The 22,683-nt window shown below is 36.7% G+C and overlaps 2 protein-coding genes across 3 annotated transcripts; one reads left to right on the top strand and one right to left on the bottom strand.

The window, feature by feature from the left end:
• The first annotated feature begins 223 nt into the window (after window positions 1-223).
• Window positions 224-4,099, top strand: c1qtnf13 (C1q and TNF related 13). The gene is made up of 2 exons (XM_049483644.1): window positions 224-410; window positions 3,027-4,099. The coding sequence occupies exons 1-2, from the start codon at window positions 383-385 to the stop codon at window positions 4,097-4,099; spliced, it is 1,101 nt and encodes a 366-aa protein (XP_049339601.1). The 5' UTR covers window positions 224-382.
• A 949-nt stretch (window positions 4,100-5,048) lies between these two features.
• LOC103046676 (chitin synthase chs-1-like) lies at window positions 5,049-21,521 on the bottom strand. Of its 2 annotated transcripts, XM_007250548.3 has the most exons (19): window positions 21,441-21,521; window positions 18,069-18,204; window positions 17,781-17,969; window positions 15,414-16,438; window positions 13,689-13,844; window positions 13,447-13,605; window positions 13,183-13,357; window positions 12,985-13,086; window positions 11,647-11,788; window positions 11,210-11,410; window positions 9,473-9,757; window positions 9,108-9,287; window positions 7,956-8,358; window positions 7,803-7,840; window positions 6,921-6,985; window positions 6,723-6,833; window positions 5,890-6,107; window positions 5,700-5,775; window positions 5,049-5,604 (listed from the first exon to the last, which is right to left on the bottom strand). In XM_007250548.3, exons 1-19 carry the CDS (start codon window positions 21,470-21,472, stop codon window positions 5,503-5,505), a joined length of 3,795 nt encoding a protein of 1,264 aa, XP_007250610.3. In that variant the 5' UTR covers window positions 21,473-21,521; the 3' UTR covers window positions 5,049-5,502. The 2 variants fall into 2 exon arrangements, with proteins under 2 accessions (XP_007250610.3, XP_049339600.1); XM_049483643.1 differs by having other exon boundaries at window positions 6,723-6,985.
• Window positions 21,522-22,683: the final 1,162 nt, after the last annotated feature.

Below are 22,683 nucleotides of genomic sequence, written 5' to 3'. Positions count from 1 at the left end.
ATGAAGTACTCAGCTGATGTAACAAAGTTAAACATGTTTTTTTAAAGGTGGCCTGAGATCTGCATGACCTCAGAACAAAAAATGAGCATAGAGTCTTCTAAACTCTTATAATTTTCTATTTTTTTTTATTTGTGGTTCAAAAGTGAGAGACTGAGGTAGTGCTGTGTGTGTGTGTGTGTGTGTGTGTGTGTGTGTGAGTGTGTGTGCGTGTGTGTGTGTGTGTGAGTGAGTGAATGAAAGAGAAATCTTTTGGAGGGAGGGGGCACTGGATCTTGGATGAGCTGGTCCTGCGCAGGAGGATTAAAATAGTTGGTTATCAGTGCTGTGGCTGCTGAGTGTTGGAAAGGCTCGCAGGAGGAGAGGAACACAGCTGGTGAGAGACATGAACTCTCTGCAACTGCCTAGAACAGGTATGTAGAACAGGAATCACCACTTCTGCTGCTGCTGCTGCTGCTAAAAAAAGGAAATAATAGGTAGAACAACAGATTCAAATCAGCGTGTTAACTTGTATTTTGTCACCTTAGATGAAAAAGTGTCGAACAGTTGAGTAATCAGACGTTCTAGGCCACAGTTAGTTCATGCAATGCTTTTGCTTTTTGGGTTTATTGCTGAGAACACGGTCAACTGATGCAGAGAAAAACTTTCTGAATAGAAAATGTTGACTGAGAAGACCTAATGCAAACATTATAATAGCAGTTTCTCATAAAGAACTGATTTAACAATACTGAACAAACAAAAGAGGACAAAAACGTGAAACATAATTAATATAAATACAAATTATTTATGTTGTAAAAGGTATTACACCCCACATTTTTTTTAAATAGCTAGAATGACTATAATGGTTAGAACAAGACTAGAGGGGAGCCTGTCATATTTAAACCCCATAAACATATTGAATTTAATTTGTTGGTTCTTGACTAGTGTGTTGATGTGAGTAGTATCACCATTACCAGATCCAAAGAGCTCTCTGAGACATTCAGATAGAGGGTTGTAGGTACATTTGAGTCTGGAAAGGTATTTGTTTATGTGTGTATTTTCTCAAAATGTATTTACAACAAATCAACACATTAACCCATAAAACCATTGGCTTATTACTTGTTAATTACTTGTTACTTGTACATTACTTATTACTTGTTAATCTTCATGCAAAAGCTATGAAATATGTGATTTTAATTTTCTGATGGTATCATAACTCCTTGTGGAGTCACACCAGTTTCTATTTCAGGGTTTATAAAACTGAAATTCAAGTTGTTTGATACAGAAACTAAAGAACAGTGAGCTACATAATCTATACGATTATATTGAACTAATTTATTGGATATTATATCCAGATTGCACATCACATAAGTCTCTCTGATGTACATTGATGTAATTACATTTAGTTATTTTATATTTAGCATCATAATCTGATGCACATTTTAATTTCATGAATAAATCATCAGCATTGCGTAATGACTTTGTCACTATTGCACTTAGATTTATTTGTTCAGGTCAGTCTGGTCTTACACTCCAACCACAATCTATACAATTCATTACAATTCATCACTCCTTTTCCATAAACCGACCCTCAGAACATCTTCTTCTGACCTTCATGTATTACTTTCAAACAGGATCTTTACTTATCAGCAAAGGGAGGGAAAAAATGCTATCTCATGGCCCACATCATCCTCTCCCAAATATGCCATTGTTCCAGGACACAGGAGCAGATGAACCAGGGCCTAATCTATAGCCTTCTGCCTGTGCACAGAGTGAACAGACAATACCAGCTGAATTAGAGGCGTTACTGCTTTGACTGAGCACTTGATATGAAAGGCAGAATGTAGTCTGACAAGGCTAAACCAGACTTCCTAACCCGTCCGAATGGCATTTCAACCACTTCAGTGCTTCGCCAGTAGATGGAGGTTAAGGCCCTTGAGATCCTGTTTTTCCACCTTTAAATATGCATAAAAAGTAAACTCATTAGTTTACATTGGAGCAGTGTTTATATGGAGTCAAATGAGGGTGATAAATAATCGAGCATCTGCAGTTGTATATTACCTTTTATGTGCATGTGCATTTGCAGCTGTGTATGCGTGAAATAGTTTTGTGCAGGTGTGTAAAAGATTTTGTTGATGCAGAATTTTTTTGCGAGTGTAATTAAAATATTTGGCATATTTTAAACAGTGAGTTGAATGTGTTACTGATTAGTACAACAAGCCACTGCAGTGTTGTGTTTGATTATAGAATGTTTGTGTCTATGTCTTATATTTGTCTTTTTACACATAATGATATAATATCTGGGTGCGCAAACTTTTTTCACACTTGCTTAAAAAATTTCTACAGGTATAAATAATTTTGTGTAGACATTCCTGCTCTTACATTCTACAAACTAACATGTTAGGATGCTTGGTTATTGTTTTTTAGTCAATGCAATATGACTACAGAGACATTTTAGAAAGTTTGAATGCATTGCTGTGTATTGGAAAGCCAATAAAACAATTTTTAATAATTATACTACTGCATTTATGATGTAGAGTCTGAACGGAGTAAATACACAAATTGTAAATATGAATTTCATAATTTGTTTTATAAATTTGCACCACCTTCAGATGTTTTGTGTACACAATTTAATAAATCACTACAGCTTATCTTAATTAATTATCTTAATAATAAATGAATTAATGATTTTTTTTTTCATAAATGTAAAAAAGTAAATTTTTTACATTTTGTTTTTCTTAACATTTTTACTTGATTTGAACATGGATTTTTTTTTCTCTACATTGTCTTCAAACTCTAGGATAAATTAACTCTTGACTTCTATTAAAGATTTGTTTTTTTATCTTTGTTTTTGTTATGATTTGCAGCCCTGTATTCAAAGAAATATATTGTCTCAGTTGCATTTTTATTTATTGTCCATGTATATTAATGATTGAAATATGAATGTATAAATAAAATATTGACAACACTTTTAATTATAAATTAATGACACAAAACACAAATTTAAAATATCTGCTTAACTGTCTTCACCCACTGTGTCCTATTCCCAGGTGTGACCTTCTGGAGCTCTTCCAGAAGTGTGTTCTGTCTTACAGTTCTGTTCGCCTGCCTGACCATCGCCACCCCTTTCCATAGCCCTCCCATGATGCCCGGCTCAGGTTCGGCCTTCTCCGCCACGCGCAGCAGCAGCGTGCTGGGTGGCTCTCAGCGAGCCGTAACCTTCGACCGCCTTCTGGTCAACGTGGGCAGCGACTTTAATCCGGACACAGGCCGCTTCCGCTGCCGGGTCCCGGGTGCGTACTACTTCAGCTTCACTGTAGGTAAATACCCAAAGAAGCTGCTGTCCATCATGCTGGTGAAGAACGGGCTGGAGGTGCAGGCCATGGCTTACAACGAGTTCAGGAGAAAAGGCCGAAAGATGCAGAGCCAGAGTGCCATGATTAGCCTGAAGCCCATGGACACGGTATGGCTGTTGGTGCAGGAAAGCCCAGATTATGCCCTTTACAGCAACGTTGGACCTTACATCACTTTCAGTGGCTACTTGGTGTATCCAGAATCTAGAACTTCCATGGGCTTCCTTAACAACCATTTGAGCCCAGCAGAAATTCACCCAGACTGCCCACCCCCTGCAGACCCTAACTACAGCTGGGGTAGAAGGGAACCCTCAGAGGAATCCAGGTCTGCGTTTTCAGTAGCTAGGACTTTCTCCACCCTGGGAGAAAATAGGAGGCGCAAGAGGGAGGCACTGACATTCGATGTTGAGTACGTCAACATCGGTGGGCATTTCAACAAGTCCTCAGGCCACTTCACATGCCACGTCCCGGGGGTCTACTTCTTCGCCTTCACAGTGGGGAAGCACCCTCGGAGAGCCGTGTCGGTCAAGCTGATGACAGGCAGAGGAGAGGTGCAGGCCATGGTGTTCGACGAGGACATGTCACGCAAAAGAGAGATGCAAAGCCAGAGTCTCATGTTACCGCTGAATAGAGGAGATGTGGTGTGGTTGTATAGCCAGCAGGACGAGCGCTACGCTGTCTACAGCAACCAGGGACGCTACACTACCTTCACTGGCTTCCTCGTCTACCCCGACTCTGATTTAATGAACCAAGACAGAACTTTTCACTGAAGCCTCTCTTGCAGGTTTTACCAAACATGCCTGCTTTTAAACACTAACACAGTTCCACTGTATAGCATTAATAGTACAAACTAACATTATACAGTATATCTTTATAAATATTGAATGTCTATCTTTGCTGTTGCTCTTTATTCACCTGGAGTTTTCAAGTTCACAAATCCAAAACCACTCAGCTGAGGTCAATACTCAGTTGGGACATCAATAGACATGCACAGCTTAGACGCACACAGTCCAGTCAGTCTTTCATGACCACCTTCTTATTTCTACATCCTCTGTCCATCTAAGCAGATACACTGACCCTATTTGAGTACACTGTAGTTTAGTACTATAATTACAGCCTCTATAGTTCACCTGGGTCTCTGCACCTTTTCACCCTCTTCTTTAATGGTTAAGATCCCAGAGAACCACCACAGAGCAGGTATTATTAGGGTGGTGGGTCATTCTCTGCACTCTGCACAGTGACTGCCTTCAACATGTTCAAATGATCAGTGTGTGTCCAAAGAGTGACTAACATTAAATGCTAAGTATGCAAGCTTACATCATCAACAACATCATCGGGCTCATGGAATAGTTATTGAACAATAATAAATGAAAAACACTCAGAAAAGAATTAGAGATTTAACTGTAATTGTAACTTTAATATTTTTTTATATTCATACTGAAATCACCTATTTCAAACAGGTTAAAATGCTCCTGTAAAACTCTTTTCAAACTGGTCCCAGCTTCACACTTTTTTGGGGGGAAAGTTTGATTTATTGACAAGGTGAAAAGACAAAACTTTAACCTGTAGTCATAGCTTTACTTTCTCCCACAGGAAAGCAGGAGCAAACACAGATTATAGCCAGTTATCACCTCCACTGTCCCAAAACAATCTCCAGGCTTATAGAACCAGGCAGAGGAAAAGTACAGAACACTCTAGAGAAAGAGATTCAACAGAATTACACTGTTTTGTTTCAAAATGTCTAGGAATTAAGTCTTTTTACATTAGCCTCTATTGTAAATGCATGTTATTTTTTTTTACTTCTTCTCCTATACAGTATATTCAACACCACTTCATTTAAAACATGTAAATATTGTAAAATGTATTATATAATTTTCTGTAGGTATCTTGGGTTTAAGGTCAAATGTCATTGAGTTTTTCAGTCAGTTTTTGTATTCTTGCTTTTTATTTTAAAATAAAAATGTCTCTTTCATTAGTTTCAATGTACAATAGAAAGAAAGTACAGTACCGAGGATCAGTACAGCAGTATGGAACCTATTCAAATAAAGGCTGTACACTTTGAAGTATGTTTCATTTCACTGATTAAATAAATAAACATTTGATATAAAAAAGTGCATTGCAGTGTCTTATCACCCAGGCCAACTCCAGCATTGAGGTAAACACAGTTTTGGCCTCATACCCAAGCTCCAGTCTCTTCCGCAGCTGGATTTTGTATGCATATTGATGTGTCAGGCTTGTTCTTGTTGTGGGAGCTTGTTTCCAAAGCTTTAGGAGCCTATCAAGACAAGACAGTACCAAAAATCAGCCACTTACAGTATCCATTACATTTTTATCGAATGAACATTAAACAATAAGAACCTGAATGAATACCTTTTGGTTTGACTGTTTTTGGATAGCTTTGCTCTCCGTGCCAACATAAGCCACAAAATGGATTAGCGTGTAGATTCTGAAGGTGGACGAACAACAAATAAATTCATTTAATGGAACATAACAGAATTAAACAAAACTGCAAGAACAATACATTCGTCTAGATGGACCTTTAGCTTATATGTTTAGTTACCTGTGGTAAAGCATTGCAAAAAACTGCATGAACAGCAGTAATGCAAAGCTTAGAAGAAACATCAGTGATATTGGATCGACCGAAAATGATTCGCCCTCTGCAAGCGTCCCATTCGGATAGATTTTTGGAATGGACAGCGAGATTGAGTTGCCAATGGCTTGGAGAAACATGGTGGCCACTAGCCAGATAGCATTGCAGATAAAGAAGCCAAATGTAACCTGTGTTAAAACAGAACAAATCATATTTTTTGCATCAGATTTCATTGGAACAACAAGGGTAATTTCAGAAACTATACACATTTGAAAAGAGTAAAAAGAGTAATGCCAAAGAGGCTCTATAAAGAACTATGTTTGTAATACAAATACATTTTATCCCATTTCCTGCCTAATTTGGAGGACCAATTGTTGAAGCCACCCACTAGGGATCTATCATAGCCCTATCACTAGTAATGCCCCTAGGACACTAGGATGGTGAAGGCATGTTCATGCCTCATCTAATACATGTGATGTCAGATACTGCCTCTCTCTTCTTGAACTGCCGCAGAGCATAGCATTGTGGACTCAGCCAGTGGAGCCAGGAAAGTGCAGCATACCAGCTCTGATATATCAGCTAACAGACGTCTGTGCTGAGCAGCATAATCTTGTGATTAATGTGATGAGAGCGCCATCTACTCTCACAAAGAGAGCAAGGCCAATCTTTCTATCTTGGACTAATTTTAAAGCTTGAAATGGTGGTTATTGAGGCCCATTGTTCAGACCCAAATCATGTGAAGCCTCTTTTTTTTAAATTGGAGAGTATACTGAGATGTGCATGTACATTCAATTCAGACTCACTTTGTTTCTGAGGTCTTTGAGGTCCTTGGCAATTGTTTCCTGCTGTTCTGGATTCTCATTAAGAGGCTCTAAATACTGTTTCTGAAGCTCTTTCCAAAACTCAACTTCATCCTGGAAAATTTGTTCACAAGTTAAAAATGTCAATAGAAGAGCTCCACATGTTTTAAACACCATCAAGTCTGTAAACAAACACCCTACCTCTGAAAGTGCAGCTGTGTGTAACGAGAAGTCATCCGATTTTGTTTGCAATTCTTCAATCCAGCCTAGAGATGAGATATAGAAATATACAGTAAATGCATATAAATATATAATATATAGAAATATATACAAAAACAAAACGTGAACGTTAATATGACAGCTGAAGCTCTTAACCCTCCTGTTATGTTACAGGTCAATTTGACCCGTTTTAAAGTTTGAAGATCTAGAAAAATAGTTAAAATAGATTTTTTTCAGTATGAAACTTCTTCTGCTTGCCTTAATTAATATAATCAACATATTATATGAAAATGGTTCATCTCACATATTTACAACCAACCCCTGCAAAAACAAAAACTAAGACAAAATTGCAATGTTATGTTTCAATGTTATGTAAAACTATTGTGTTTTATATGTTTTTTTTTTAATTAATAAAGGAGTGAAACATAAAAAAAAGTTTGAACATGTTTTTTTTTTTAATGGAAAAAAGAAGAAATGATCCTAATTGAACCATTACTTGTTAAAGGTAAGGAACACTATTGCACTAAATATTGATAGAATAATTAGTAATGGAGTTAGTAATTAAATATTTACACTGCTTGTTAGGATTTTTTTGGATGCTTTTGGATAATTAAAAATGCACCGGGTCAAATTGACCCAGGAACACCATTGCTGTTCCTGACAAATGAACATATCAGGAGGGTTAAGGTGGAATAGCAGAAAATGTATCCAGTATAGATGTTTATTCTCCAGCTTTTATCTTTTTGCCACCTTAAATGCTGCAGCGGTTTGCTCCAGGAACCTGTACTGCCTCACTGCTTAAGGTGGAATGAAAACATAAAATTAGCCTGTTAGTTGGGAATTTAAGCAATGTATAATACTTACTTTTAGGACTTTGCTGTGTTTGGCTTTCATGTGATCTACTGTAGAAGAGCAAATAAAAGGTTGAGATATGTAAATATATTTAAATCATTCATCAAACAGTAGTAATTTATGGTCAGGGATTAAGACATTAGAAGCATACATTAAAAAATGTACCTTCCAGCATCTTCAGAATCCGCAGGAACTTTAAGATCTTGCTGCTCAGGTACACTCGATTCCAAAAGTTCATGCGTATTTGAAGGCCCATCTTCAGTGCTGCTCCCACATGGGCACCTACAACATGTAGCCTGCATGACCTGCTTCTTGATGGCATGCACTGCTGCAGTCTTAGCTTTGCCACCGGTCTCTCTCGTCCCCCATGTGACATTGTTCATATTGACGATGGAGTAAATCACTAGCATGAGGTAGCCGCTGGGAATGCAGAGGAAATACAAGAGCCCATAGACGATCAGGGAGAACTCCTGAGGATGCAGAGCTGCTGTAATGAGATACATCAGGGTCATGCTAATGAGGAACAGGCCAGCAGGGGTCATGAATGTCTGCTGCTTCACCATGTCACCTACCAGAGAAATGTTAAAGACAAGTTAGGGGTCAATTTCTTTTCAGCGCCAAGTGTCCAAACCTGCATCTTTACACAATCTGAAATTAGAAGTACACAATATGACATTATTTTATCATTTTTCTGACTGTATCGACAAGAACACTGATGAACTGCACATCTTATTACAGAGAGTGTAATTAGTAAAGTTTACTTAGATGAATTGCAGTATATTTTTAAATAAAAGTCACTGTTTTTAGTATGGGAAAGTACTTGAATAGTGATTTTAAACTATCAGACACTGAGTATCACAATACATGCTAAGTATCTTAAAAATATATATTAATATTGTGATGCAATATTTTTACCATATTGTCCAACCCTAGTTGAGATTCACTCTATTTGCAGTGTATGTCATCAAGAAAGAAACTATAATAATTAATATGTAATAATGAATAATTAATGTAATAATAATGATTCTAATTGAAATACTGTTTATATGGACAGAAATTGTCTTTGCATACCTTCATATTATAATTCAAATAATGCAAGTTAATTAATTTAATGGCATTTTTAAAGCAGAAGCTACTTATGTAATTGAGGTTTGCTGTGTTAGGTTTACAACGTTAAAACAAATGGTAATTTTATATCTATCTGAGATAAAAATTTCCTTGGTATATACAATATAAAAAAAAAAAACACAGTAGCATTTTTAGCACTGGCTATATATATATAGATTTTATAAAAAAAGTAAAGGAAATGAAATGTACCAATAATGGAGAGAATAGTTCCAGTCATGAGGAATGCATACAGAATGCTCATGACTGCTGCTATCTGGATCTGTGTGTCAGACTTCAGCTTGAAGCACAGGATCAGGTAGATTGTGGGTGGCACTGTGGCTAGAAGAAGAGCCAGATTCGGATCCATATTCATAATAAATGTGAAGCTTCCTGGAAGAGAGTCAAAGGTGGCAGAGAACTGTTAGTAATTTTTTATCCGATTATACTTACCACTCTTTACGCAATATTTTATGATTTTCCCATTGTTTTCCCAATAAATAAAAAAATTAGGTTTAGTTTTGTAATATTAGATATTGTAATACTGCATTTTAAGCAGTCGTAGTTGAGGTATTCACCAGCAATCATTAGGCAGATGGTGGCGGGGCCCAAGATGGAGGCCCCCATGCTGATGACCTGGTACAGAATGTAGGGTTTGGAGATGGACTTGTTCCTTTTAGAGGTCAAGCGGCCTGAGCCGAGCAGATCGATGGTGTTGGCCATGGTGGACGGCCCCCAGCGCCGCCGCTGGTTGTAGAATTCTTTGAAGTCCTGTGGGGCGTTGGTGTAAGCGTCTGAGGCTGCGTTGTACTCCACCCTCCAGCCCTGCTGCAGTAAGAGAGTGCAGAGCCAGCGGTCCTCTCCTGCAGTGCACAGCATACCAGACAGGTACAGATCTTAGAGGCTTAAGAAGAAATCAGCTACATATAGAGACACCTGGATGACCCACTGCTGTATCTGCAAACTCTATATTTGCTTGTCTATGACTTTACACCAGAAGTAGAATTTCGAAGACACGGAATGAGTAAGCAGGTGTCCCAATATTTTTGTCCATATAAGATAATTCCTTATAGGTCAATGGGATATACAATACATGTTCGTGAAGTTCTTTGAACAAAATCATTCTTACATAAAGATATCTCACCAGCTCTATTCTTGCCAGTATCAGTCCATTTTAGAATAAGCAGTTTAAAGGTTCTGTTACTTTAATGCAAATAAGCTGTTGCTTTGACATATGATTCCTGACACCAACATCTGATTTGCAGAAAACAATGGATGGAATTTATTTTGTGATTAATGTGTTTATAGGGGAGGTTGAGACCCAAGTGGAAATACAAAAACACACAGAAATTAAGTTATGCTTTATAGCTTTATTGCTTAATTTTCTCTTTAATACAGGCAGGTACTGATGTCAAATGATTAGATGAAAAAAATTGGATATTGCCACTATTTATGCCAATGACAATTTTCTATATTTGATCAGTGTAAACATGGTTTCCAGAATCCTATTTTCTTTTTATTCATATTTTTACAGTTTCAAACATGTATGTCTGCACTGCAGACAATGCCCGATAATTTCTGAATTATATTAATGTTATAGTCTAATGTTTATTACATTAACCTCCTAAGACCATGTGGACATCACATTTTGGGTTGTCTAGACCACAACACAAAATGTAGCTCTACAAGGGCCTGGTGTTCTCTAATGAGGCCATTATACTGTCATCTAGTGGTGGCCAAAGAGTTTAACACTTCACAGTTTTGATGTTGTTCAGAAATTTATATGAACAGAAAATACCGTAAATCCTTTTGTTTTGCACTCTGGGAAAAAAAGCCTCCTCTGTTCAGGCACAACATAAATATTTTGCACATCATTACTAATTGTGACTTTAAAACTAAAGTCCTCATATGTGGACATAATTTTTCTCAGATACTACATTATGTAAAAAGATAATTCTTTGTTTTTACCATAATCAGGTGCCAATTAGCCCAAATAGCAAAGAGAAATAAAAAAATGCATGCCATGCAAGAGTTCGAGTCTTAGGAGGTTGTGTTTATTCCTGGAAAAAATGCCTATGGATTTAGGTTGAAACGTCATAAAAGCTCCTGTAAGTGTGATGTTCATGTGTCCCATTACTTTTGGCCATACTGTGTTTTACATAAGAGCAGTCTTAAATGTAACCAAAAGATGTTCTTTCAAATAAGTATTGCTTTAAAATCAACAATCAACCTACCAACTTCCAATAATTGTTGTGTAACTATTGCAAAAGGCAACATTCTAAACCTTTAAGAAGATATTCAGCAGTTGGTCATACCTTGGTCATACTGGACGTACTGGCTGGCTTCTGTTGCTCTGGTGGTGTATCTCTTCATAACGTTGTCGTCCATGAGGGCCGCTCCTCTGAAGAGACTAAAGCATCCCGGGCTGCAGAGCACACAGCCGAACACATGTTCTGCAGTCTTCTGCAGCCAGTGACCTACTGCATACTCAAACTTCTGATACCACACCATCGGTCCTTTATATGTAAACCGTTATAACAAAACAAGAAAACAACTAGTGAGTTTATCAGCTGCTTTTTTCCATTTTTTTTATTTTATTTTGTCATTCACAGTTTTTTTTTACGGTTGTTTGATTTCAGCCGTAAAAGAGATTTGATTTACAAGTATTTACACTAAGCACTGCGATTAATTATAGACATAACTTAAAGCAACAGTCTGTAAATTTTAAGGATCATCGAACATCACACTCTACCTGTGCCGGTGGGGTGAATCCTGCCACAAGCAGCGCCGACCTCTGGGTAAAGCTTCAGCCTGTCAATCAGTAACAACACAGCAGAGGGCTGGAAATCTGTGTCTCCATCCAGGGCCAGGATGTACGTGTTCTCTTTCTCTTTCTGCAGAAATTTAACAGGAATCACTCTGACTGCATGTTGGTTTAGGATTTGTACTACATACAGTTTGCCCCTCATACATATATGAACATATTACAAGAACAACTCTAACTATTGCAGAATGTGAGAATGACACTGGTTTTGCATTTACACAAGTTTCTCTCCATTAACTCTATTTTAGAAGTGCCATAATGGAGAAAAGCAGCATGAATATACACTAGCTGTAGCTATATCGATATAGGTTGCTGCAGAGATGGGCTGCATTTCTCATCAAATACTGTAAATATTAGAAGGCTGTTCCAAAGTTAAGGACGCTTTGTGTAAACCCGAGGAAAGCAGTCTAGCTGTGATTTTGAGGATGCAAATGAGGTGTCTAGTGATGCACTAAATATTTGTCAACCAAAAATATTTGGCTAAAAATAGCACACTAAACGTGGTATGTCTCGCTGCATTCCGCATGTGCTGCTGCTCTGGAGCCTTGATTATGGGTGGGGAAATGCACACCTTTCTGCACCACTCTGCCGCAGCGCCAAAACGCTCTATCACTTTAGAAACAATTGAATCCTATGGGGGTCAGCGTACCACGCCGCACCTACCACATGCAGTATGTAAGCACCTTTATTCACTAAAAGGCTGACTGTCTTTCTCTGTAAATTTCACTCACATGTTACTTGGGTAAAAGTTAATATTTATGACGTAAATAGCACTGCTTAAGTTTTTGATTACAATAGCACTACAGACGCAAATCTATCAAATCAACTTGCACTACTGAGGTAGCTAAATATGTGACTAAAACGCACTGCTGAAATAACTTAATCCATAACCTCGCTTAGGTAAATTGGGCAAAAAATTGGTAGTTTTATCAACGTTATATTAAAAATTATATTAGTTTTTATATATAATCTTTTGCCACAAATGCAAGAGGTGTCATCACCTCAGCCTTGATAGACTGGTCCTTTTTATGAAGGTCCTGCAGGAAGGACTGCAGCCTAAGCATTGGAACACAGCTACTGTTTTCTTAATTCTTCTTCAAGTACATGAAAAAAGTGAATGGTAGCTGTAGTGTGAATTGTGTGAAACAAACAAAATGTTTTGAATTTAATCAAATGTTATAAATTTCTCAGGGAACACTTTCATTTGTATATACTGTATACATATTTTAAGATATCTTATTGGTCTTAATAATGCCAGTTCCTCACCTTTAGCTCCTCCCTGAGTGTTTTCTTATCACTACCCTCTTCAAACTTCTTAAAGTACTTTCTGTTGAGTTTCCAGCCCAGGATGTAGTACAAGTACATGATCTGTGAAAAGAATTATTGATAGAGCAAAATCAAACACTGCATTTAAAAAAAAAAAGTGGACAGAATTTTAACTTGGGTAGCTCTTCAGTAACTTACCTGGGACCATCTCTTTTTGTGACGAATCAGCTGTTTGTCCTTGAGGTGAACCATCATTGTGTTGCCTTTTGGAAGGGTGTACTCCAGACGGCCCCCATATGGCGTGCTGATAATCTTCTGCTGAGGGAGACAAGGCTTCTTCTTGAAGATACATGGATCATCCTCACTGAAGATGCTATGGCAGAATAAAAAAAATAAACATCTGTGTTTGTTTTATACGCAACATCTTCCTTCCTGTTTTGAGAGTTATAAAGGAATACATACGTGTACACTTCTCTGATAACTTCCACCAGGATCTCAGCGTATTCGTTTGCATGCCGCGCTTTGCCCTTATTCACATCTTTGAAGGCATCGTCAAAGTAAATGTGGAATTCGAAGGTGGCATCTTTTGGTTTGTTGATTTTTGGCCGATATTTGTCAAGCCTGCACAAAAATACACTGTTACTGGATCTACTGTAGTTAAAGAACAGAAGGTCATCATGTACACTCACACATACAGTTATTACCTGAACATTGAAATGATTATTTTCATCATTTCAGCATATGTCTCGTGCCACATTGTTGCACACAAGTAGACTGTCACAGGTTCATCTGATCTGTGGAGGAAAAATGACGACGGGTCCTCAGGGCCTTTTAGGTCTTCAGAGAGAATCTCATGATTTCTGGGGAGTAAAACATGCATGTTTGTTATTTTAGTACTTTTTTATGCTGTAAAATATTTGTATTTGAACTCTGTAAGGTTCACAGTACTAGGTTTATGTCATTGTTTAGAATCAGGATTTTTGTTTGATATCTCTGTCGATACAATTACATTTATCTGGTAATCTATTAGGATCATTGCTCACAGAAAAATAAACATGGACAGTAGAACATCTCTCAAAAGGTTAAGCACCTTTTTAGTCTGGTAGTAAGGTTTTCTGCTAGATTGTAAGAAGGTGGGGTTACACTTAGGAATGAAGCTAGAAAATGATTCCATTATTGATCCTGGTGTTATTGTGCTGTTGGTCTGACACTCTGTACAAAATTCTTTGCATTTTTTAATAGGTCTGATGTTAGCCAGCCAGCTAACATTAGTGTGGTTAGATGTACTGTACTTGGTATTGTTTGTACTCTCAGCTAATCTCAGCTAGCACTCTCTTCAATTTTATTTTCTGGACTGAACTCCAAATTACATTCAAAACATTACAATTACTGGATAGACTGGGTATCCAGAGGAAAATCGCATTGTAAATTTATGAATGAAGAAACTTGGTCTGTAAGAAGGGGGTGGGTCCATAAAATGAATCATTGAGTCTGGCTACAAATATAATAGCAGGATGTTGGCTTCATTTCTATTAAACTAAAAGACAGATTTCTAAAATATGAATGGAATTATAAATGGAATTTGCTTTACAAAATGTCAAAAAAGATTTTTTGGTTTGTACATTTATGACCCAATCTGATGAACTAACACCTACTACCTTTTTTTTTATCTAGAAAATTAAATTTTAACTCATTCAATTATTAATTGTTACTTTTTATGTTTAAATCCTTATACTGTTGGAATATAAGATACTAGTTAATTCGCAGTGGGAAGCACTGTATATTATTTTTTAACTGTGGCAATGTCACGAATAGTACAACAAGGGCAAGGAGAAGATATGGAGAACGGACGCAAGTGCAAGTAGTTTATTACAAAAAAATAGAAAAACGGTAACAAAACAGAAATAAAAGGAGAACAAACTATAGAAACAAACAGATGTAGAAGCATATAAGAACGACAAACTCACACTGAAAAAAAAGGGCTATATATAAGGAAGGGGACAGGAAACAGAAAACAGAAAACACAAGTGAAAACACTAAAGGTGGAGACAAGGGAGGAAAACACTGGACCACATGGGGAATGACACAGGCATGGAGGAGGAAAGGTAAACAAACACAGAGAGAGCAGTAAAAACACAGAGACAGAACAGGACAGACACAGAACAGGGCCAGGATGTGGCTGTTGCATTTATTTTTATTTATACATTGATTTTAATGTTTAAGTAAAATAAAAAATAAAATAGGCTGAATGAGCTTATTTAAAACATAAGCACATGCGTGCTGTCAGTCTCATTATTCCACAGATCCAAAGAATGGCCCAACTTTATGTGGCAGTTTGCAAAAAAGGGATTAAGTCTAGTCTTATACAACACAGCATTTTTAATAAAGATTTCCCACTAAAAGTGAAAATGAATCTATTTAATAGGTACCTGCTCTCCTTGTACTGCTTCTTGATCTCGAAACGGGTGCTGAGCAACATGGACTGTTCCAGAAACGCTCCCTCATACATCTGTTTTGAGAACAGATCCTGAGTCCTCTCAATGCGCTGAATCTTCAGAAACCAGATGTACACTGTGCCCAGAATGAGTCCTAACCACCAGCACAGGGCATATGACCCCAGCATCGCCAGTCCTTTAATATTTCTTTCTACCACGATAAGTCGAGTGCAAAGGGTGCCTGTGACTTCTGTTAATAAGGACATCAGCCACTGAGGGCTGGAGTGTAGGGGTTGAACAGTCCTGCTCTCACAGAAAGAAATGCTAGAAGTAGGATGTACGTAGAAGGTCACGAGTGGAATCAGGAACACTATCAGAACGGCCACTGATGCAATGTACATGGGCACAACAAAACAGCAGCGCAGGGCGTGCATCTTACAAGCCACCACTACAAACCAGCGGCACATCGCAGAGGATGCAATCTGGACGGCCACCAACCCAAAGACTGTGGTGCTCACAGTTGTGGGGATTGATTTTAGAGACAACCATTCTGCTGGAGGGACACTAACTCCAACCACAAGTGCGGTGATGAGAATTTTCACTACAGAAGACAGGATGCAGGCCACGTTCCGGGTTCTGGCTATGTCTTTGGAGATCTTTTTCAGAAAGTGGTTTTTGAAGAGGATGCTGTAATTCTCCCACCAGTTCAGAGAAACACAGATGGTTCCAAAAATGGCCAGGCCGATAGGTTTTATCAGTTTTAAGGGTTTATCTTCATTTATCAAGTAGCTGACTATAAAGAGGATGTAACCCAGAAGACTGAAGATGATGGAACTCAATGGTACCATTTTGTCCCTCTTCTGTACATTCGCACAACATTCAGCGGCTACCTGTAGCACCGCAGACAGGATGCTCACGCTGTTCAGGATCATCACGTTAGTGACAATGTCAAAATGGGGCATGGCCAACACTGTGAGAAGCACCTCTCCACACGCCACCACCAACTCAACAGTTAACACCTAAAAAAACAAGTAAACAGCCGGTCATAGTCATCTACAGGTACAGTCTTATGCAAATGTTTGGGTATCATTGACCAAATGACATATGATTTTGTGTTTTTGTCAGATATAATTATGTTGAGTAAATGTACTCTTCACAATACAACTCAATAAAATGTGAACCTGAAAACTTTACATTTTTGTTGAGTGAATGAAAAAAGGTTTTTAATCAACTCCTCTTTTTAATCAATTCCTCTTTCCTTTTCTTTGACTCTTGAAAATACATTTGCATATTAGGCATGTCCTCCTCCGTGACCTCATTAGGCCTCAGTGTTGTAGGACACAAGAGTAAGTAACATTTATTCTGTAAGGGTGACTGTATGTTGGCCTGGAACTACAATCAACCTCCTAGAGTTGGGAGTATTGCTAGTGATTGTCCTAATGAATGTGTTTTTGGCCTTCTGAATTGGGGTAAAATGAGACAAAAATAAAAACTTAAAAGAGAACATAAAATGCTATAGAACATTTGGAGAAGAGAGATGAGTATTGGATATGAGTGCTAATGTCAAAGTTAAACAATTACAACAAGCAGCAAAGGTGTATTTGGAGAAACAAATCACTGCATTTTATAGCACCCTGCCATCTGTGTACTAGCATTGAGGGTTGTGTTGTCACCAGTGGTATTAACAATGTTGTACAGCTCTGGAAAGAATTAAGAGAGTCTCTCTTATTTTGCTATTTATAGATATATGTTTGTGAGTAAAATTAACATTGTTGTTTTATTTTATAATCTACGGACAACATTTCTCCCAAATTCCAAATAAAAATATTGTCATTTAGAGCATTTCTTTGCAGAAAATGAGAAATGGTTGACATAACAAAAAAGAATCAGAGCTTTCAGACCTCACAATGCAAAGAAAACAAGTTCATGTTCATAAAGTTTTAAGAGATCAGAAATAACCCTGTTTTTTGATCACAGTTTTCATGCATCTTGGCATGTTCTCCTCCACCAGTCTTACACACTGCTTTTGGATTACTTTATGCTTTACACTCCTGGAGCAAAAATACAAGCAGTTCAGCTTGGTTTGATGGCTTGTGATCATCCATCTTCCTCTTGATTATATTCCAGAGGTTTTCAATTTGGTAAACTCAAAGAAAAACATCATGTTTAAGTGGTCTCTTATTTCATCCAGAGCTGTATGTGTGGAGGGAAGAATGGAATTCAAATAATATTCAAATACTAGTAAACCCTGATTGCAGTTATCGTTTGGCCAATGCTTGCAAGAATTGTAGTGACAGGTACAAATGACAAAACAAAATAAATACTTATTTGTTCTTACTTTGTCCTAATTAAAGTACCTACCCACAAAACGGTTTTCTTGGATGGTTTTGCTGCACTTTTGAAAATGAACTTCCACACACTCTTCAGAAGCAGGAGGACGCTTGGTCCAACCAGCACACAGCCGATACCCAGCAGAGCGCTCGGTTTGTGTTCTGCCGGGATGCTCAGAGTGGAGTTGCTTCCAAGTGTAACCAAAATCAGAAAGGATGACTGCACAAACAAAAAACGCATTATATATCTTTTTAACTGTACGTTTCAAACTGATCAAGTGTCACGTCAGGAATCAAAGTGTTAAATAGCCCAGCTCACCTTGCTGAACAGTGCCAGAACGAACACAAGCACACCTACGATGGTACAGCTGAACCATTTCATGAACCGCAGTCGTTTTTTGGGATTTGACTCATCTTGAATGTCTGGAACTTCTCTGCAGGCATCCCATGCCCTCCTGATAAATAGGAGTACAAACATTAAGACCACAACTGTCAAATTATCAGCATACTGTAATTACTGTACATTTGATACACTGAGAACTAGAGCTGCACAATATATCATTATTATCTGAATCACAAACTGTGTGGATGTGCAATAGTCACATGGCAGGACATGCAGTGTCAGGGACAGTGTCAAATTATTACAAACTTGTTGTGTTACAACATTTTTTTGTTGTTTGATACACAAGAAAATGTACAGTGTTCTTATTTATCATGACATATCTACCACATGCAGATTATATTTGCCAATATCATTTAGCACCGGCTTCCAATCTTCTCCTGTTAATGTATAGAGCCCTATGTGTGCTCATTCCTGAGTACTTGAGAGACCTCATCTCCTGTTATGAACTGTCATGATTACTTACAGTACATCACAGGGAGGCTGGTTTCTTAGTATTTCCATAAAATGATTGAGACTCAGACACACTCTTAATCTTTAAGTCTGGAGTAAAACTAAATTGTTTAGTTTAACTTTTGATAATTAATTTTTCCGCTTAGATAAAGGCTGCAGATCCAGGGGTTCATGGACATAGGAAATTTTGGTAAACTGAGAGGGTGGTGCTGTTGTCCCCCTATAACTCATTGCACGTGATCACTGAGGTTTGTGGATTGTGGAGTGGGTGGAAGCCGGTGTTTCAGGGAGCTACGTGTCTATGTTAACTTCTGGCTCTCTCCTTTTAGTTAGGCTATTTTAGTCTGATCTTTAGCCACACTCTGGTAATGTTTCATGTTTTCTGTTTTACATAAAACTACATAAATTACATAATAAATTACGTTAATTAAGTTACTGACTGCCCAAAGGTCCGGTCCAATACTAATGGATGTTTTCCTGTCACCTGTTCAACCAGACTGATGGAAGTTTCTGGAAGTCAGCCCATCGTCCAGCTTATGTCATCTGCCTCTGACTAGTTGCTTAATAAGGGAGTGCTCCAGTAATTAATGATAAGGTTGTGGCAGTACATATTTATAGCCCATTATTGTCCTATCCTTAAATTATGTTTGTTATACAATATGGGGCACTCGTAATGATTAGCTACTAATGCAGAGATCAAGAAAGATGAGGAAGGAGGAAGAGGAAATGAAATCAGTAAATCCCCACCATCAACTATACTGGAGTTGTCATAAACTCTAATCAGCAATTTTAATTGCGTCCATCATATACACCTGGATATATTGGACCTATGTGGATGTATAATAACTTTATACTTTACTTATAAGTAGTCTGAACAGAGAAGGATGGATCCCCCCTTATATCCAGTGATATCACATCAGTTGTTAGAAGCACTTTATAAATACATTTAATTTTATTTAATATTTTATTTCAGTACACTTTTTGTTACTTGAAGTGCATTATTAAAATCATGAGACATAACAATAATGAACAGATAATTGACTTTTGTTTACTTCTTCAGGAATGTAACCTCTAATGTATTTATTTTTATTACAGTCGCAGAACAAAAACATATTGCAATGTAAGATTTTTTTTTTCCAATATTTTAAAGCCCTAATTTGAGTTTAAAGATCAATATTACTGAACCATCAATAATCAAAAACACCAACTCACTTTTGGTAACAGAGATTATGGAACACCTGTTACTGAAAGGTTATGCCAATAAATTCTATACTGTATTGCAGCTTTTTAAAGATTATCTCACAACTGCTTTTGAGAAGGAGCTTTATCCCTTGAAAATATACACATATATTTATCATGAAGTATTTTTATTTTCATTCTTTATTAAAAGAAACTTATAATTTTGTATAAAAACCCTTAAGAAAATGAATAAAAAACAAACAAAAAATCAATATGCCTCTGGATATAAGACATGCTGGGTCAAAAGAGATCTTTCAAAAGAGACTTACTGTAAAACACACCTGTACACATTAGCCTTTGAGTGTGGGCATTGCTGATGGTTTCTGTTTCTGTTATTTGTTGTTTCGATGGCGTTTGTGTGGTTTTATGTTGGTTTTCTCATAGATGGGGTTACTTTTATGATTATATGGTATGGCTGTATTTGTTTTATTATTTTATGTATATGAAGCACTTTGCAGCTTTGTCTAGAGAAGTGCTATATAAATAAATGTTTACTTACTTACTTTCTTACTCATTTACATAGACAGACATGTTTTAATATAATAGCAATGATATAATAGTTTGAATAGTTTGAAAAAATACATTTTTTTATGGTAAATAAAAATGATAGTTACAGCAAACTGTTGCATGATAGCAAAAAATATCAGATACAAATGCCTTTATGCTTATGTAAAGAAATCCTAGTATGATTGTCCTCTTAACTTATAAACAAGCTGTTCAAAGAGCTTTTTTATAGTATGTATATAGTACTCCAACATGGGACACTGGGCTCATATTGTGTCTCTTGACTGTCCCATGAAAGCTAAAGAGCCTAGCCTAGAAACACAGCTTATATTCCACAGGTCTTAACAAAATTTGTCAAAAGGAATAGTTCAATTAGGAAGTAGTTCAAAAAGATTCAAATCTTTTACACACTGTACTTTTATTTTTTTGTTGTTGTATTCTACATTTTGAGCTTAATTTTTTTTAAGATTTACGCAAACTCTATTATATCCAGTTATATTTATTTTGTTTATTTTTATTGTATTTTATTATATTATATTATTATATTTATAGTTATTTTATTTAATTATTGTTGTTTTTATTCTGCAGATAAAAACAACAAAAAAAGATTTTTTGGTTGTCTTAGTTATTTAAATTTTTGTATTTAATTATTAATTATTTTTATTTTAATATTGTTTAATATGATTTGTTATTATGAAATGTATGGTCTCTATGATGCCCTTGTTATACTTCTAAATAATAAATTCATGTTAAATATTTTCAGCTTCTTGTGTATAATTCTCATTTACATTATAAATCAAGGTCACTGTCAATATATTTTAAGTTTTAACAAAGTTTGTTTGATTGATTGATTGATTTAAATAATTAAGTAAGTTTTTGGTCCTAAATAGAAATGTATTATTGCAAAGATGGTATGTTTCTTTAGAATGACTGATACATTTCATTAAATAGAATAAAAAATAATTAAACAAATAAAAATAACACACCATAACTGTAAATACCTCACAATTAGACCACAAAATGATTATAAATTAAGTTATATGATGTAAAAAAAAAGGAAATTAGTCTCCCAATAGGAGTGCAATATTCAGATACCTGAATTCAGTCTGCTTCTGCTCCTCTTCCATAGTGATGCTCTGCTGAGCCTCAATCGCTGGTTCTGAGGCTCATCAGAGGCTGCAGCTCTGTTGATAAAGGGCGTGCTTCCATAAATGAGAAGGTTTTGGCAGTACTGATTTATAGCCTATTGCCCCATTCTTACATTATGTTTGTTTTACGGTATGGGGCAGTCGTAATTATCAGCTACTATTACAAGGAGAAAAATGAGGAAGGAGATTTGAGGAAAATAAATGAGTAAATCCTTACTCAGCTCACGCTCCCAGTAGAGTAAAAACATACATGGAATGAAGGAGTCATTTTTATCAGGAAACACAACACAGCGTGAGGAATCCCCCAGTGCTCCTTTGATCGGCCACAGGAGGAATAAAACTAAATAAAGTATGCACACACTATACCAGTCCAAAGTTTGGACACACCTCATTTTATATTTTTATTTTTTTCCTCTATATTTAAGCAATAATACACTCAAGGTTCATGCTATAACGTGTAATATTGGCACTGCTGTGCTGTGGTTGTAGTGCGAACCTTTAGAGTATTATTGTGATTATACCACAATTCAATTATCACTGTTTTTAAAAGATTTTGAGTTAAAGAGGACGAGAAAATAAGAGCTTCGGTTACAGTGCATTACCGGCTGATAATGGCACTCATAGAACGCCTTTTGGTCAATCACATTGCAGGGTCGGAACTAACTATGGTAAAATGTAAATTATTACTGAAGTCTTCCAGACTATGAAGAAACACATACGGAATCATGTAGTAACCTAAAAATGTTAAACAAACAAAATACTCTGTGAAGAATTTAGGTGGCTCTTATCTGGGGTGCTGTTAACTTGAGTTAACTTGGTGCTGTTTATAAGCCTGGGACTTATTTTTACTGAAAGCCATTCCAGGTGACTCTACATCATAAAGCTGACAAGAGAAAATGCCAAGATGTGCAAATCTGCCATCTAAGCAAGAGGTTTATATTTTATGAACATATTCTTGTTTGTTTAACACTTTTTTGTTTACTAAATAATTCAGTTTATAAATAAATTTTGGATGGGTGTATATCATTAAGCATATTGTTCATTTAGAACCTTCAGACTTTATTTTATTTTATTTTATTTTATGTTGCAGCCTTGTTAGTGTGAAATCCGAAAGTGTTCAAACCCTTTTTTTTGAGCCTCCGATATTTCTAACATCTTTGAGATGTTTCTACACCTTGATTAGGGACCTC

Source organism: Astyanax mexicanus, chromosome 9 (assembly GCF_023375975.1).
Source record: "Astyanax mexicanus isolate ESR-SI-001 chromosome 9, AstMex3_surface, whole genome shotgun sequence".
Taxonomy (NCBI): domain Eukaryota; kingdom Metazoa; phylum Chordata; class Actinopteri; order Characiformes; family Acestrorhamphidae; genus Astyanax; species Astyanax mexicanus.
The sequence above is the reverse complement of the archived record's forward strand: the minus strand, read 5'-3'. Positions and strand labels throughout refer to the sequence as shown.

Excerpts from the sequence above, each read along its gene's own strand:
- LOC103046676 (XM_049483643.1), bottom strand. The coding sequence starts at position 21,472 with ATGGAAGAGGAGCAGAAGCAGACTGAATTCAG. Across the intron at positions 16,439-17,780 it reads CCAAGAAAACCGTTTTGTGG|GTGTTAACTGTTGAGTTGGT; the intron begins GTAGGTACTTTA and ends TTGTTTTTTTAG. Across the intron at positions 11,789-12,984 it reads CACTCAGGGAGGAGCTAAAG|AAAGAGAAAGAGAACACGTA; the intron begins GTGAGGAACTGG and ends AAATTTCTGCAG.
- c1qtnf13 (XM_049483644.1), top strand. The coding sequence starts at position 383 with ATGAACTCTCTGCAACTGCCTAGAACAG. Across the intron at positions 411-3,026 it reads TCTGCAACTGCCTAGAACAG|GTGTGACCTTCTGGAGCTCT; the intron begins GTATGTAGAACA and ends TCCTATTCCCAG.